Source organism: Castor canadensis, chromosome 13 (assembly GCF_047511655.1).
Source record: "Castor canadensis chromosome 13, mCasCan1.hap1v2, whole genome shotgun sequence".
Classification (NCBI taxonomy): Eukaryota; Metazoa; Chordata; class Mammalia; order Rodentia; family Castoridae; genus Castor; species Castor canadensis.
This window is the reverse complement of record NC_133398.1, coordinates 34,033,353-34,048,543: the sequence shown is the minus strand read 5'-3', so window position 1 is coordinate 34,048,543 and position 15,191 is coordinate 34,033,353. Positions and strand designations below refer to the sequence as shown.

Sequence of the window (15,191 nt, the reverse complement as noted above, 5' to 3'; positions counted from 1 at the left end):
AAGAAAAAAAAAAGGCTCTGAAGTCAGATAAGTCTTAGAAATGTTCCAGTCTGTCTTCCCTCTTTTTATAGGCTTTGAGAAGTTCTCAAGAAAGGAAATTTGTATAACTTTGATCAGCTTTGTGTATTTAGCATCTAAAGGAACTATTTATTTTTTGCAAAAACTTAAATTTTAAAATAAAAATTCCAAATCTTTGGAAAACAGAGAAAACCATGGCTTATTGACACCAGAAGCCAATGTTGCTCTGTTTCCATTTACCCCATTTGCTATGTAATCTTCGAAGAATCTAACTGTGTATTGCCCAGGGGAAACTGAGCCATGTGTAAAGAGGAAGCAGACCTTGAGGGCTGGAGAAGGCAAAGGAGGATGGCAGGGCTGTCAGCACATCTTTGAAACAACATCATGGGGAAAGACACGGTCCTTATATCTGGATAGACACATAGAGGCAACCATAAGAAGTTTTAGTGTCCAGACAGAACACACAGACACTGGAGTCAAACACGGGCCATAGACACCTGGACAGTCTCTCCTGTCCCTGGATTCTGTGACCTGGGACTGGTGCGGAGTTGGGGTGAAGTCATAGATGTGGACATACTTGAGATTAAGAAGCTACAGAAAGGCAGCATGCTGGAGAGTCTGGTTCTCTGTTCTCTCCAGCCCCAGGCCCATTGATCAGGGCCAGGAGCCTGGTGACATGGTCTCTTGTCATGTCCTCATTTTCAGGGGACAGCAGCAACAACAGCAGAGGAGAAGATGCCCTTTACTACTGCCCAAGCAGTGGAGATCAGCACTGTGCCCACTGGGAGAGTGACCCCAGCCATGCCCACCCAGAACTCCGGGGAAGGGACCACTCCAGTAAGTAGCTTGAATGCACACCCGCTTCACCTGCTTCTGAGGGCTGGAGGCTGTCCTGTTTGGGAGCAGGCACTGGCCAGAGTGCAGATGGGCAGCACTTTGAGGCCAAGTGTGTGCAGGCACGGAGTAGTTGGCTGAGGCGGGTGTTGCTTTTCAGCAGACATTAATAGCACAGCATGGTTGCAGGGACTGACAGTAAAAGGATAGGTCCTGTTCCTGGAGACATAGTGGTTAGAGCTTCAAGAGGAGATGCCTAGGATGCTCTGGGAGCACAGGAACAAGGCCCAAAGCCCAACTCTAGAGGTCAAGGAGGTGGAAGATGCATCTGAGAGTTGGAGTAGATTAGCCAAGCTGATGAAAGTAGACTGGTGTTCCAGGGAAGGGGGCCAGCAGGAGCAAAGGCCTGGAGGAAGTAAAGAAGTGCACTATACAGTGGGGTCGGCTGTGAGCCCAGGGTGGAGAGATTGGCCTCTTATGCTACAGAGGGCTTTGGTGGCCTTGCTAAGAGGCCCAAGAGGATCCAGTAGAAGTGGGGAGCCACGAAACAAAGAAGAGATTGTGGTTAGGTTGGAATTCTAGAAAGATCACCCTGACTTTTTTTTTTTTCCTGGCAGTACTAGGGTTTGAACTCAGGGCCTCACACTCGCTAGGCAGGTGCTCTACCACTTGAGCCACTCCACCAGCCTCACCCTGACTTCTGAGTGGAGAAAGAATGGGGGAAGCCAGCCTGGAGGCAGGGGGAGGACTTGGAAGCTGCACTGAAGTCAACTGGCTGTAGAGTGTGGTTGACCATGGTGGATCCTGCCAAAGGTCCCAGTGACCAGAAGGCACTGAGCTAGGGAGAGCAGGAGGCAGGAGGTGGTCAAGTGGTCAATGAGTGCAGACAGCTCCTATAATGAGAAAGCTCTGGAGTCCAAGGTCCTGAATTTTTGTTCCCACACAGCCACTTAAACACCAGTGGAAGCTCCATGCTTGGTAGTGGTGGGCAGAGGCTGGAAGGGACAGCTGGTGAGCCCATGTCACTTGAGAGTGCCAGGGAGTTGGGTGAATGGCACAGGTGGAGTGCTGGGGTGGGTGTGGGAGTCCAGGTTGTGTACCAATGCCACTCTGAAGCCAGTGTGTGAGGGGAAGTCTTGGATATGCTTTGAAGGTGAGGAAGAGACAGGACACAGGTGTAAGAGGGGATCTGACCATCTGGCTCTTTCCAACTGCAGTGAAGTGGCTTGGGGTTGTGGTCCACTGGTATGCACTGTGGAGATGTCTTTTCTATGCAGGGTCCAGAGAATGAAGAAAGTTTAGCAATGACAGCCTCAGGCGAGGGTGAAGTGCCCATCAGCAGTGCTGGGGAAGAAGAGGCTGGCACTGTGCCCACTGAGGGGCCGACCCTGTCCATCTCCATGTCTACCCAGAGCCTTGTGGAAGAGGCTGCTCTGGTAAGGAGCATGAAGTGCTCAGAGTGTGGGTCTTACAGTCAGCAAATCCAGAGGAAGGTTGGCCTCCCTGTCCTGGCAAGGGTCTCTGACAAATGCTGGCTCAGGGGTGGAGCTTGCCATGGTCTGGTAGGTGTGTGGCATGACCCCTGCAGGCCAGCCAGGTCCAGGCAATCAGAGATGGGGTTGTGTTCCAGGCTCTGTGCAACACACTTTGTCCCTACCAGCAGTAGCCAGAAGCCAGGTGATGAGTGGTGGCCTGTGTGTGAGGGAAGAGGTGATGGAGTGGCAGGGAGTGGGGCTCAGCAAGGTGGAGAGCAGAGTCAAACCTTCTCAGTCACATCTGCCTGCAGTGCAGAGACACTACCCAGCTCCTGAAGGCTGGACACAAGCACTCCAGGGCCCTGGGCCATTGTGTCCCTCCCGTGCCCCTGTAATGGGTCTTCACTTGTCCTTAGCCCAGGCAATTGCTGGGACACCTCCCTGGTCTCTTCAGGACACCTCTCTAGGTGTCATCCCTCAGCTTGGAAACTTCCCGCCATCCTGACCTGCAGACTCAGCTTCTCCGGGAAGTCAAGCAAGATCTGACTGGTCAGACCTTGGACCCCTCTCTCCTGAGGCAGGCACTCCAGCCTCCCACCCAACCTTATTTCAGTTCTGGGCAGGCCTCTTCTCCTCGTGCCTCAAAGTCTTACAGTGTCCTCCTCCCCATGGAGAACTTCTCTCTGCCCTCTCCTCCCCGTCTGCCCTATCCTTCATAGCAAGCTCCAACTCCACTGGCTCAGGAAGGCACCGTCCAGGCCGTCCTCAGAAGGCTTTGTCATAATCATAATTGAGAATAAACATGGTCACTAGTCTGTGTCTGGCTCCTAGCAGAGAGTAAACTCAGTGAGGGTGGGGCTTACAGACCCCTGGCTCATAGGTGCGCTTCCCTCCTGACAAGTAGCCGGAACTGAATGAATTTGCTGAGTGAATATGTGGAGGCGTGGTCAAGCCTTCATAAATCAGCAGCCCTGCCTTTGAGCTCCTCCACGTGCGTGCTGTCTGGCCTGTGTCTCCTTGGCAGGCAGCCTTCCTGCTCTAGTGTAACATCCCCAAGGGAAATGACAGTGGGAGGACAGGCATGAGGACAGGCCAGAGCTCTTCAGGCACCTGGTAGTTACATGGATGATTTCAGAGAACAGAGTGGGCTTTTGGTTTTGTTTCTTGCTTTGTTTTCACTTGTTTTGAGATAGGGTCTCAACTATATAGTGTAAGCTGGCCTTGAACTCATGATCCTCTTGCCTCAGCCTCCTAAGTGTTAGGGTGACAAGCTTAAACACATACCTAGCTCTCCCTTTTCTTCTTTAAAGACAAAGCACTTATTAAAGGGGGAGAAACCAGGGAGCAGGTCCCAGTTTCACCAAGTCTTAGCTTAATAGAAACTAGAACTGGCCTATCAGAACTGTCTGAAAGTAGAATGGTCACCTGTAGAGGTGGCAAGCTCTCATTACTGGAGGTATACAAGCTAAGACCAGGTACACCCCAGGCAGAGGTGTGCTAGTGGGACTCGGGGGTGAACTGGGGAGGTGCATTCTGACCCTGGGCCCCAGGGTGTATGGATTAAGGTACAGCCTTCCCTCTGTGAGCAAAGGGAAGGGAGTGATGGAACTGCCCACTGACTGAGAGCATATTCCACCCTGCAGCTACAAGTGCACACCCACGGAAGCCAGGCGTGCATCACGTGGTGTGATCCTTCATGCCTATTTTGTTCCAGGGTCCAAGCAGTGATGGTTTCACCACAGCTGCAGCTATGTCAGAAGTGCCCCTTAACACTTTTGAGGAAGAGGAAGCCAGTGGAGCCCCCACTGATGGCCTGGTTGCCTTCACACCAACCGCGGCCTTTGAGCAAGCAGTCACTTCTGTAAGTGTCAACTGGCATCCTTCTTTGCTCACGGGGAGAGGTCAGCATCCTGGGACACACATTCTGCCTGGAGGTGTCTGGAGGGACATTGACTGGATAGGGAAGAGATGCAGTTACAGAAGGGATCGCACGTTGAGTGTTATCCCAACCTACTACCTATTAGCTGTGTCCAAGAGGAACTTTCTCAGAAGTGAGTGACCCAAAGCTGGGAGAGGTGACTGGGAGTTAAGCTGTTAGAGGAGATACAGGAATGGCAAACCATATGTTGGGAAATGTTCTGGGGGTGATGGCCGTTATATTTAAGAAAGTGTTCTGACACCAGGCTGGCAACCCCCATGCCTCATGGGTAAGGTGATATGACTCTTTGTGTTGGTCTCCTTTTCAGGCACCTATTGATGAAGTCTTGGCAGCAGCCACAACAGAGGAAGCTGGGGGAGAGGGGTCTGGTGGCACACCCCCTGTGGAGCCACTGCTCCCCACAGCCATGGTGGCTCCTGAGGGACGGGTCAGTGTGGTAAGTGGTCTAGAAGTGTACCGGTTTGACTGAAAGATCTTACAGAGGAGAGAAGGCTTCTCAGAGGTGGGTTGTCATTTTGGTTCACAAATGTGGGCATTTACAGCCTTCACCTTGGGACTCGAGGAGACTACAATTGGGGGAAGAAAAAGCAAGAAGCAAAAAATCAGGGAGCCTAGCTTCAGGTCCCAAGCTGCCCTTTTTTGACTGAAATGAGAGCCTCCTTACAAGCTGCACTGTTGGAGGCAATGCTGACCTTGAGATTTAGAGGGGACTGTGTAGAAGATGGACTGCCTATAGGGACCTTCAAAACCCTGTAATATGAGTTTCAAGGATTCTGGACTGCTACTCTGTGACCTTGAGCAAACTGGTTTCTCTGGGCCTGCTTCCCATCTGAGGAATGGGCATCTGTGGGATGTTGCAACCCTCTGTGCACACACATAAGGGTGTCACCACTTAAGGGCTGTCACTTTGTCTTTTAGAAGAAGGAAACCCAGAGTTGGGCTTCTGAAGCAGGGAATGAAACTGTTCTTCAGAGGTGGATGTAGTCATAGAGGAAAGCCTACTGTGGGTGACCAGCTCAACGATGTCAGTCCCCCCAGCAACCCGTGGGTGTAAAAACTTTGAAAGCCAGGACTCAAGGTCCAGTCATGTGGCCCAATGGCCACAGAGCTTCACAACTGACCTGTAAGCAAAGGGGCTGCCAAGGCAGGTCAAGAGAGCACACTGGAAATCCTGAATGTTCCTTGCCTAAGGGCTTCCTCCAGAGGCCTGCATGTCACCATGCTGCTTCCTGTCTGTGCAATCAGAGTTGCCTTCCACTCAGTCTCTGAGCTACCCATTGCCTGGACCCTCAGTCCAGACAAGAGACAGAGAGGAATGTGATCCCCTGCCTGCCCCTGAGGAATTCAGTCCAGGGGAAGGAAGTAAGTTATCTGATCCTACCACACCACCAATCTCCAGGGTGAGGTAAACCATTTCCATCCTGATTGAGGGAAGTGAACGGGGAGAGGCAGAGGCCCTGCCTGCTGTAGCAGGCTCTGAGAGGCTGGGCTGAGGTTGCCCCAGGGCCTGCTGGCCTGTGCAGCTCCTGCATGTGAGCTTCCTACCCACATTCCTATCCATGAGAGTGCAGTGTGATGGAAAGACCCTCCATGAGGAGCAGGAGGTGGGGTACACTTCTAGGCATGCCCTCCACGTGGGCCCCGAGCCTCCTGCTATCACTGAAGAAAGAGGAAGGAGAGCAAGTGCTCTGGTTTCTAACCATTAGTACACATTAGACACACCTGGGCAGCTGAACGCTCCACAGAGCCTGCGTCCAGTGGTCCTAGTGAGCGAGACATAGGGCCCAGGCTCCCAAGGGTTCCTTACTGGATGCCAGCACTGGGAGCTGCCAGCTGGCTGTGATGCTGTGGCCCCGAGGCACACTGTGTGACTTCCTTCTCCTCACCCATGGGGGTGAAAAACTAAGGATGCTATAGCAGGTGCAGGCAGAGCCTATCCTCTTTGAAAAGAACTTTTAGTATTAAAAATCTAAGAAATTCACCAAGGGGCTTAGAGTGGTACAGTTACTTCCACTGTGTACCCATCACTCAGTGTGAACAATCACCAACCTTTTGCCAGTCTTGCCCTCTCTGTGCACCAACCTACCACCACCTTTGTGGAGGGAGGGAAGAGAAGCCTGGAGTATTTTTTTACATCACATCAGTTAACTTGTAACTAATTAAATGTGTGTAGCTGTTAGACCTGAACTGGTTTTTTTGTTTGTATGGCGGTTTGTTTTGTTATAGCCACATTCTCATTACCCACCTAACAAAAGTACCGTTTCCTTCATATTATCTAGTATCCTGGTCGTTTTTTTACAGGTGCATTTTCCAGTTAGTCGTTTTTTTACAGATGCATTTTCCAGTTAGTTTTTTTTTTTTTATTCTGAATCTACACATCACACATGGTTTATGTGTCTCTTGGTTGTTTTGTAATCTGATTGCTACCTTTTTTCTTTTTTCCTTGCTTTGTTGAAGACACTGCAAAGTTGTCCATGTATCCTTGTGTTTTCTGGTTTGGGAAGTTGGCCTGCTGAGACCATAACAACCATAAAACTACATGCTAACAACCATAAATTAACCACCCTAAAAGTGCAACCAGAAACTTCTGTTGTGTGAATTCATCCTAACGGACATAATCCGATATGTAAAAAAGGCTTTGTTTCAAGGACGTTAATCTCAATAACGTCCATCACAGAGAAGAAATGGACATAATTGAATTAGTCCACAATAGGGGATTCATTGAATTGAAGTATATCAAAAAATGGAATTATGCAGCTGTTAACATTATTCTTATTACCATTTAATGATGGGAAAAATGCTTACTATATCATGTTAAGTGAAAGAAGCTGGTTCCAAACTTTAGCATATTGTGTGGTCATAACTATTTAAAATGTACACATGCCAGAACCCTGGAAGGAAACAGGAAAATGTTAGCAAACTGCTAAATGTTAGCAGTTATTGCCTCAAAGGGGTGGAGCTATGGGAGGTTGTTGGGTTCTAGTGTTTTTCATCATGGGGCTTATTTTTTTTACACTGCTTTTCTTGTTGGTTTGTTTGTTTTCTTAGTGCTGGGGATGGAACCCAGGGTCTCATGCATACTAAGCAAATGCTCTATCACTAAGCTATACCCTAGCCCTATATATATATGTAATATATATAATATATATAATTTTATGATATAAATATATGCTATTATATATACGAGATATGTATATGATATAAATCTCTAAAAAGACTGGTGGAGGGGAATGAATGAATATGCAGAATAGCATTTAATGAAGAAGGGTGATCACACATTCCTGGGTTAGGTACCTGCTATGAGCAGAAATGGATGCCCCAATTCCTGAGCAGAGTTTAAAAGCCCAATGACAATCAAGAGAGCACCCACTCTAGAATATTTTTGAATCATTTTGAATCTCAGTCATCATGACAGTGTTGCTCAGTGGGCTAGAGGCAGCATCCCAGCTTGGCTCTGCCTTTCATCTATGACCAATGTCACCTCTGTTTACTCATGAATACAGTGGGGATCAGAATCATAGTACTACCTGTTGATTTGTGATACTATGATTGAGTTAATACATGGAAATTTTTACCTAGCACATACTCAATAAATTAGCTCCATAAAATTATTTTGCAGATAAGGCCCAGAAAGAGTTAAGAGTTTTGCTCAAAGTCACATAGTTCTCAGGAGTCAAGAAGGGGTGAGAGAGAGCCTTGGTCTCTGGACTTCCTGCCTTGGGTTGTTGCACTGACCATGGCTGCCAGCTTCAAACACAGCCAGAAGTTGATTAGCAAAGCCCACCATGATTGAAATGAAGTTGTTCCATTTCTGAGGGCTGACTGGGCATTAGAATCTTTTATATTACATTGCCTTAAGATGAACTAATATATTTTAAATACATTAAATCCTGCAGAACACTAACAAAAGTTGAGACTGATTGTCAGGTCTGGGTGACTCCAAATACCATGGTCTTCTGGTAGTCACCTAGCAAATAGGTACAGAGAGCCTATGATCTGCCAGGTTCAGGGGACACAGCAGTGACCATGGCCTCTCTCCTCATGGGCTCACCAACTCCATCTCAGTGCAGGACCCTGTTCGTGCCCAGGTCACTGACCAGGGACAGGAATGTTACCAGAAATCAGCAACTGCACATTCCAAAGACACAGTGACCAAGCTCTAACCAAGTCTTCTTGTTTCAGACTCAACAGGTACACGTGGGAATGAAAGGACAGGCTGAGCCCAAAGGAGAAAAGGTTGGTGCTCTGCCAGCTCTAGGTCAAGCATGCTGAGCATGTTACTTGGGGCTAACTTAGTTCTGATTGTGGAGATGATAGACCAGTGTGAGAGCTGAGTTTAAAAGAGATCGAATCTGGTGTCTGGGAGAATCACGATATATGCACAGGGAAGTTCTGGCTGTTCTCTTCCTACAAACTGGTAACCTTGACCTCCATGAGTTTCCTATTTGCTATGGAAGGATTCTTCCAATTCTGCCCCAGGTGAATCTTCCCAGGAAAGTGCTGAGTGAAAAAGAGCTTCTGCGTCCACAACCCCAGGTTTGCCTCTTAGCAGCTGGATGAGCTCTGTTGGTTCTTAACTGTGTCTTTACTTCACTTTCTTCGTCAGTCAATTGGAGGTGATGGAGTAGGAGTAGGAGTGAGGTGGTTTATGGAAATGATGCCTGATGTCAGTCACTGCAAAAAGATAATATTTTCCTCTTACTGAAGTGACTGCTGGTGACAAACAACTCCCAAGGGGATTGATATCTTCAATCCCCTTCTTCGAGGTGTCTCAATGACCCAGCCTGTGGTCCCTGGGGGTCCTGCTCAGGGAGCCTCATATGGCCATAGGTGAAAACTTGGCTGCCTCTGAGGGCCTCCCCATCTCCATGCTTGTCCCCTGCCCCTCCTCAGCTGCCTTTGGCAGTGGTCCCTAGGGAAGAGGACTCTCTAGCCCAGGGGCCTCAAGTGTCTGCCAGCCAAGGTGTGGGAAGGATGGCAGGGCCTGGGAGGGGTAGCATTCTCCTTTCTCTCTGGGTCTGGCTGCTTCAGTGAACGCAGAGGGAAGCAGGACTTTGAGGATGGCGGGCGGGCAGGGGATCTAAGAGGGGGATCTCACTGTGCTCATATTTGGGATCTCACTGTTGATGTTCCCACTTTCCCTTTAGTCACTTGGCCATTCTGTCCCCATAGTTATCAAGACAGCCATTTCCCTGAATGTCTTTTTTGACAGCCAGCACCTCCTGGGATAGCACTATCATTTTCTTTTCTGCTTCTCCTTTCCATATGCCTGCTTCTGTCATTCTAAAAATGTTTTCAGAACACTAGCCCTCTGCCAGGGACCTGGAGATGATTCGAGCACAGTGCCTGCCCTCTAGGGGCTCATGATCCTAGGGAGACAAGCCTGTGAGCAGTAAAGACATATGAGTTTACAGGAGCTGGTGGGAGGAGCTCTGTGGCAGGACAGGCCTCAGCGGAGTGTGGGGGGGGAGGCCATTCTGGTCCTGGACACCAGGGCTGTAATGGGCCCAGACCAGGTGTGGGGGAGTCCTGGGTGACAAGGGTGTGTGTGTGCAATGTGTGTCTACATGAGTCCGTGCTGCTCAGCAATCCCCACCATGTACTTCCCTCCTCCCACCAGTGTGGTGCAGGAACAAAGGACTCCTGAGCCCTGGGAGGGCCATCCCTGTAAAGGTTTGCTCTGAAAGGACAAAGCTTTCATCACTCCTTTGTCATCCAAGATGAATGGTTTCTACGGGAAAGAAGGGGGCAACCAGAGGACCATCTCGTGGACCATTTGTTCTGAGATTCCCATCCAATGTCACACATGCAGTATTGAGGGACAGCCTCAGGCTGGGATTCAACCCCCACAGTACCTTCCAGTCAGACCTCAGGGCATCTGTCTCAATTAGAACCAGGAAGGACTCAGCAACAGAATCCTTCTATGTCCCATTCGTATCAGGCACAGTGAGTGGCCCAGAGGTTCCTCCAACTCAGAGTGTCCCAAACTATACACCTCCCCCCTGGGCTCCCCATCTCTGGAAATGTCACCCCCTCTACCTGGTCACCAGGAGAAAAACAAGGAAACTCCTCAAGGAGCCCCTCTGACCCCTCCTCATCCAGGCCATCCTTGAGTCCCCCTGAGCACTGTGCAGTGCTTCCTCCTCCCTTGGAAAAAGGTGACAGACTTGTAACTGTTCTCCTGTCTCCATCACCACCAACCACCATAGTGATCCTCCTGCATCTGGCTTTAACTCCAAACCCAACTCCTCCTTGGAGCCGGTGAGGGTGCCAATGACTGTCCATCCAGTGGTTGAAACTTTGCTTGGTTCTTGCTCTCAGGAATTTGGTACCAGGAAGGTGTTTGGAAAATTCCATTTGCTTTTTTGGAGGCATTTGGTAACATCAAGTGCCAGCTCTTATGCTAAACTCTGGACACACAGGGGGTCTCAGGACCCCCTGTCTTTGTGGTACCCCAGGGTAGAGGGGCTGACAGACACACCCACAACTAAGCTTCAAGTCAGGTGGTCTTAGCACCAAATTGAGACCTTAATAGAGGCTGGTGGGAACAGAAGAGGGAGAGATGATGTGCCTGAAAATGGAGCAGAAAGGGCTTCACAGAGGAGGTGATGGCAGAACTGGGCCAGGAGGGAAAAGCAAGGGTTTGAAAGGAGGCTGAGAACTGGCCACGTGTGAGCTGGACAGGAAGAAGAAAAGGCTAAAAGGAAAACTGGCAGCAGAAGTTACAGAATATGAGACACTTTCCGTGACCAGGCTGCCTGAGGCTGTTGAATCTGAGTTGCAGTGATTTCTTCTCTGCAGGTGGGAGCAGAGGCCGAGGGCTCTGGCCTGGACTGGGGACTAGACTTTGGCTCAGGCTTCAAGGACCTGGTGAGCCGTGAGGAGCTGTTAAGAGTGAGTATAAAGGGTGATGGCAATGCACACGTGAGAAATAGGGAAAGGGAAGGAAACCTAAAACTTGAATGTGATTGATGTCCCCACAGTAGAGGAGCAAATATAGTAATCTTAAACTGTCAGAGGCCACTGTGGGAAGGGGACTAGGAGGTAGTAAAGAGGTCTGGTAGAGATGAACCAATGTGGGTTGTACTACACAACTGCATGAAAGCAATGCTAGGAGTCTCTCTGTACAACTATCTTTATCCCAAACTAGCAAAAATGCTATGTCTTTCTTATTATCTCTTGTGTTTTTCTTCCACAAAATGGAAGAACAAGAGGGTGGAACAGATTCTGCCCTGAAGCTGGGGAGGACGAGGGTGGCCCAAACAATGTATATACACATGTGAGTAAATGTAAAAATGATAAAATAAAATTTAAAAAAAACTGAGAAAAAATTAGTCTAGAAAGAAATACAGTAATAATGTTTACGCAGAGAAATAGAAGGGCAAAAATGATCAAAGTACATTATATACGTGTGTAGAAATATCACAGTGAAGCCTCTTTATACAATTCATATCCAGGAATAAAAAGATATGTGTACTGTTAGACAAGTATCCTATTAAAGGCTTGAGGAGTTTTGAAAACAAAACAAAACAAAACAGAAGGGTGATGGTAGGTGGGGTGTGAGACTAAATTCAAAATGATATGGGAGGGAGGGGAGTGGGAGTGGGCAGTGGAGAAAACCAGTGTGGCCGTGTGGAGAAGAACTGGAGCTGAGCTCTTGTGGTTCTTCATTATAGTCTTCCCTTTGCTCTTGGGTATGTTTGAAACTTTGACTTTGATTAGTTTCATTTTGGTTTTAATGAGTTTGACCTTGAGTTTGCATCTTGAACCTCCTCCTCTCCTCTTCCTTCCTTTTGTTGGCGGCCTGCTCAAGCTTGTTGTTCCACAGCAAGTTTGCCCTGACCTTCATCTCTACCAGCTGACTTTTGATCTCCCCATCTCACTCCTTATTCATTAGTGAGACCCTTGGCCTCTTCTCTGACTGCATATTTCCCACTCCTGGACCCTTCCTGAAACCCCTGCTCACTGCTTCTTCCCTCTCCTTGGCGCCTGTCTCTCGCTGGCTTCCTGCCCAAGGCCGGGCTCCACCAGTCCCTCTTGAAATTGTCCCCAGGAGAGCGCTTTCCTCCTTCAGCTGCGGCTGTTGCTCTGTCCCCTGGCCCTGGCCTCAATTCCAGCTCTTCTCCTGTGCCCCAGTGCCAAACCCCCAGCTTAGAAACTTCACTTAGCTGTCCCCTTGCCCATCCCTGTGACTAGGACCAGAAGGGCTCTGGGCTCAGTGATTGAGAGCAGCAGGAGCCCAGAGGGTCTTCCAGGGACCTTCCAGGTGGTGGGATTGGCCAACCCAGCAAGAGGCTAAAGAGTTGAGACCACTTCAGAAAAAGTTTCAACCTTAAGATCAAACACAGGGAGCTTTTGACTGATGTCTCAGTTAATCAGAAAGCTAAGCTGGAGCTCCTCTGGAAGTTCCAATTAATTGAATCTTTTTGCATCCACCATTTGGAAGAAAACATGGCGTAATGGGTTCAGAAAGCCCTAGATTCAAATCTCACCTCTTCTACTTATCAGCTGTGTGTGTGTGTGTGTGTGTGTGTGTGTGTGAGTCTTGAGTCACATTATCTCACTGAGCCTCAGTTTCCCCATCTGCTAGAAGGAACACTAATCCTTCCTCATGGAGTTGTTGTAAGTATACATTGACCTCCTTTCACCGTTCCTAATGCAAGGACTGTTTTTCAGGGTCCCCCAGGCCCTCCAGGCCCACCTGGCCCACCTGGCTCACCTGGGATTCCAGGAACTGATGTTTTCATGGGACCCCCTGGGTCTCCTGGAGAGGATGGAGCTTTTGGTGAACCTGGCCTCCCGGTGAGCAACTGAGGCCCTCTGCTGCTTTCTGTGGTCACAGGCTTCCTTTAGCCAAGAAGGGGCAGATGGGTCGCAGAGCCAGCACTGTCAAGGCTGGGAAGGGAGTGGCTAGCCAGTGTTTGTAAGAAAAAAATCCCCCTCATCCAAGTCATTCCTAAGACTTCTGAGAAACAGAAACCAAGAACGTTAGTGTACACATTGCTTTCCTGCTTTGTCGTGGTCAGCGTAGGAAAGTGCAGATTCATGTGGTATCTTGCACCATTGGATCCCATGGAATGGGAAACCGTTGGAGACCATCTAGTCCAGTCCTGCTCCTGACACCTCCCTGCCACAGAAGAGGAAAGGATAGTTGGATGCTTCACAGCCAGCGGTGACCCAACTGGGACTAAGACTGGAGCTCCTGAATCCTTAGCCTCCTTCCTAGTAAGAGTTTTTGTGTGTGATTCTTAGCAGAGATGTTGTGGGCTGATTGTCACTGGTATTCCCCAGGGCCCTGAAGGACAGCCTGGACTTGATGGAGCTTCTGGCCAGCCCGGGATGAAAGGAGAGAAGGTACGGGGCCAGTGGGAGGGTTCCAACACTGGGAACCAGCAGGATCTAAACCTGATTTCGCCTCTTCTGTGAATGACTCTTTGCTATCCCCTGCTGGTCACCTTTGCTGGATGTCCCCACTGTTGGACTCATGATACCCAAACTTGTGCTCAGCATCTTTCCTGTCTATTCCTGCATGTCGCAGCTTCAGTGACCGGTGCCGCCATTCACCTGGCAACCTGCACTCAGACATGGAGACTTCCACAGTGTCCCTTCCCTCCCCTGCCACTACTGGTCAGTTGCCAAGACTGACTTCCACACCTCCCAGCTCTCTTTCCACCCTGACCTGGCATCCATCTCTTTTTGCCCACCTCACACTCCTCATTGCTGTCCTAGCTCTCCACTGACAATCCATTGTCCAACCTATCCACCTCCCTGTACCACACCCTCATCAGTCACTGCCTTGTTCACTGAGAACAAACCAGTGACTTCCTGCAGGACTAAGCCCTAATGCTCTTCCCCAGCTGCACCAGCTGTCTCTGTAGCACATGGCCTGCTGCTCCGTCATGCAGCTCCAGGCAGGAGCTGGACTACTCAAGTGCTCAGGCATGCTCCTCCCTGCCAGCCTCCTGGCCTCTACACATGGTTTTCACCCTGTATGAAGGTCCTTTTCCTTTTCTCAACCTCCAGTACCCAGTGGCTTCCCCTTGTGCTAAAGGATGATGTTCCAAGACTCCCAGGGGATGCCTGAAACTGGACAGTACCAAGCCCTATACATAGTGTCTTTTCTTATATGTGAATACCTAAGACAAAGTTTAGTTTATAAATGTAGTGTACTAAGAGTTTAACGGCAATAACTGATGATCTAATACAAGAGTTATAATAATACATTATAACAAAATTGCCAGCCTCCCTACTCTTGTGCTTTGGGGCCATTATTAAATAAAATAAGGGTTGTTTGAACACACACACTGTGATACCACAATAATTAATCTGATAACCTGGCCAGCTACTAAATGACTAATGGGTGAGTGGTATATACAGCATGAGTGGTATACGCTAGACAGAGGAATGATTTGCCTCCTGGACAGGATAGGACTGGACAGTGCAAGATTTCATTATGCTCCTCAGAACAGTGTGCAACTTAAAACTTGTGGCTTGTTTCTTCTGGAATTTTCCATTTAATGTTTTCATATGCTTCATTTTTTTCATTTTTTGCAGTAATGGGGTTTTGAACTCAAGACTTCACACTTGCTAGGCAGGCACTCTACCTTTTAAGCCACTTCACCAGCCCAAAATGAGTGTAACTTTTTTTGGCAGCACTGAGATTCGAACTCAGGTCTTCACACTTGCAAGGCAGGCTCTCTTACCATCCCCTTCATTTAATGTTGTCATACTGTGATTAACTGGGTAACTGGAACTATAGATAGTGGATAAGGAGGGCTACTGAATATCCTCTGGGAAGCTCTTCCTGACTCTTTTTGTTTTGTTTTTAGATTTTGGTTTTTGGTGTTTTGAGACAGGGTCTCACTATGTAGCCCAGGCTACTCTCAAACCTGTTATCCTTTTTCCTTAGCCTCCTCAGTGCTGGT

At 48.8% G+C, this 15,191-nt stretch overlaps 1 protein-coding gene across 1 annotated transcript in view; it reads left to right on the top strand.

Annotated features, from left to right (window-relative positions):
- Positions 1-15,191, top strand: part of Col15a1 (collagen type XV alpha 1 chain) — a 108,731-nt gene that overhangs the window by 52,877 nt on the left and 40,663 nt on the right. The window contains exons 8-15 of the mRNA XM_074051391.1: positions 724-855; positions 2,130-2,288; positions 4,042-4,188; positions 4,574-4,702; positions 8,449-8,502; positions 11,068-11,160; positions 12,943-13,068; positions 13,558-13,620. Of these exons, the coding sequence (XP_073907492.1) occupies positions 724-855; positions 2,130-2,288; positions 4,042-4,188; positions 4,574-4,702; positions 8,449-8,502; positions 11,068-11,160; positions 12,943-13,068; positions 13,558-13,620 (903 nt within the window). The remainder of the gene's footprint in view (positions 1-723; positions 856-2,129; positions 2,289-4,041; positions 4,189-4,573; positions 4,703-8,448; positions 8,503-11,067; positions 11,161-12,942; positions 13,069-13,557; positions 13,621-15,191) is intronic.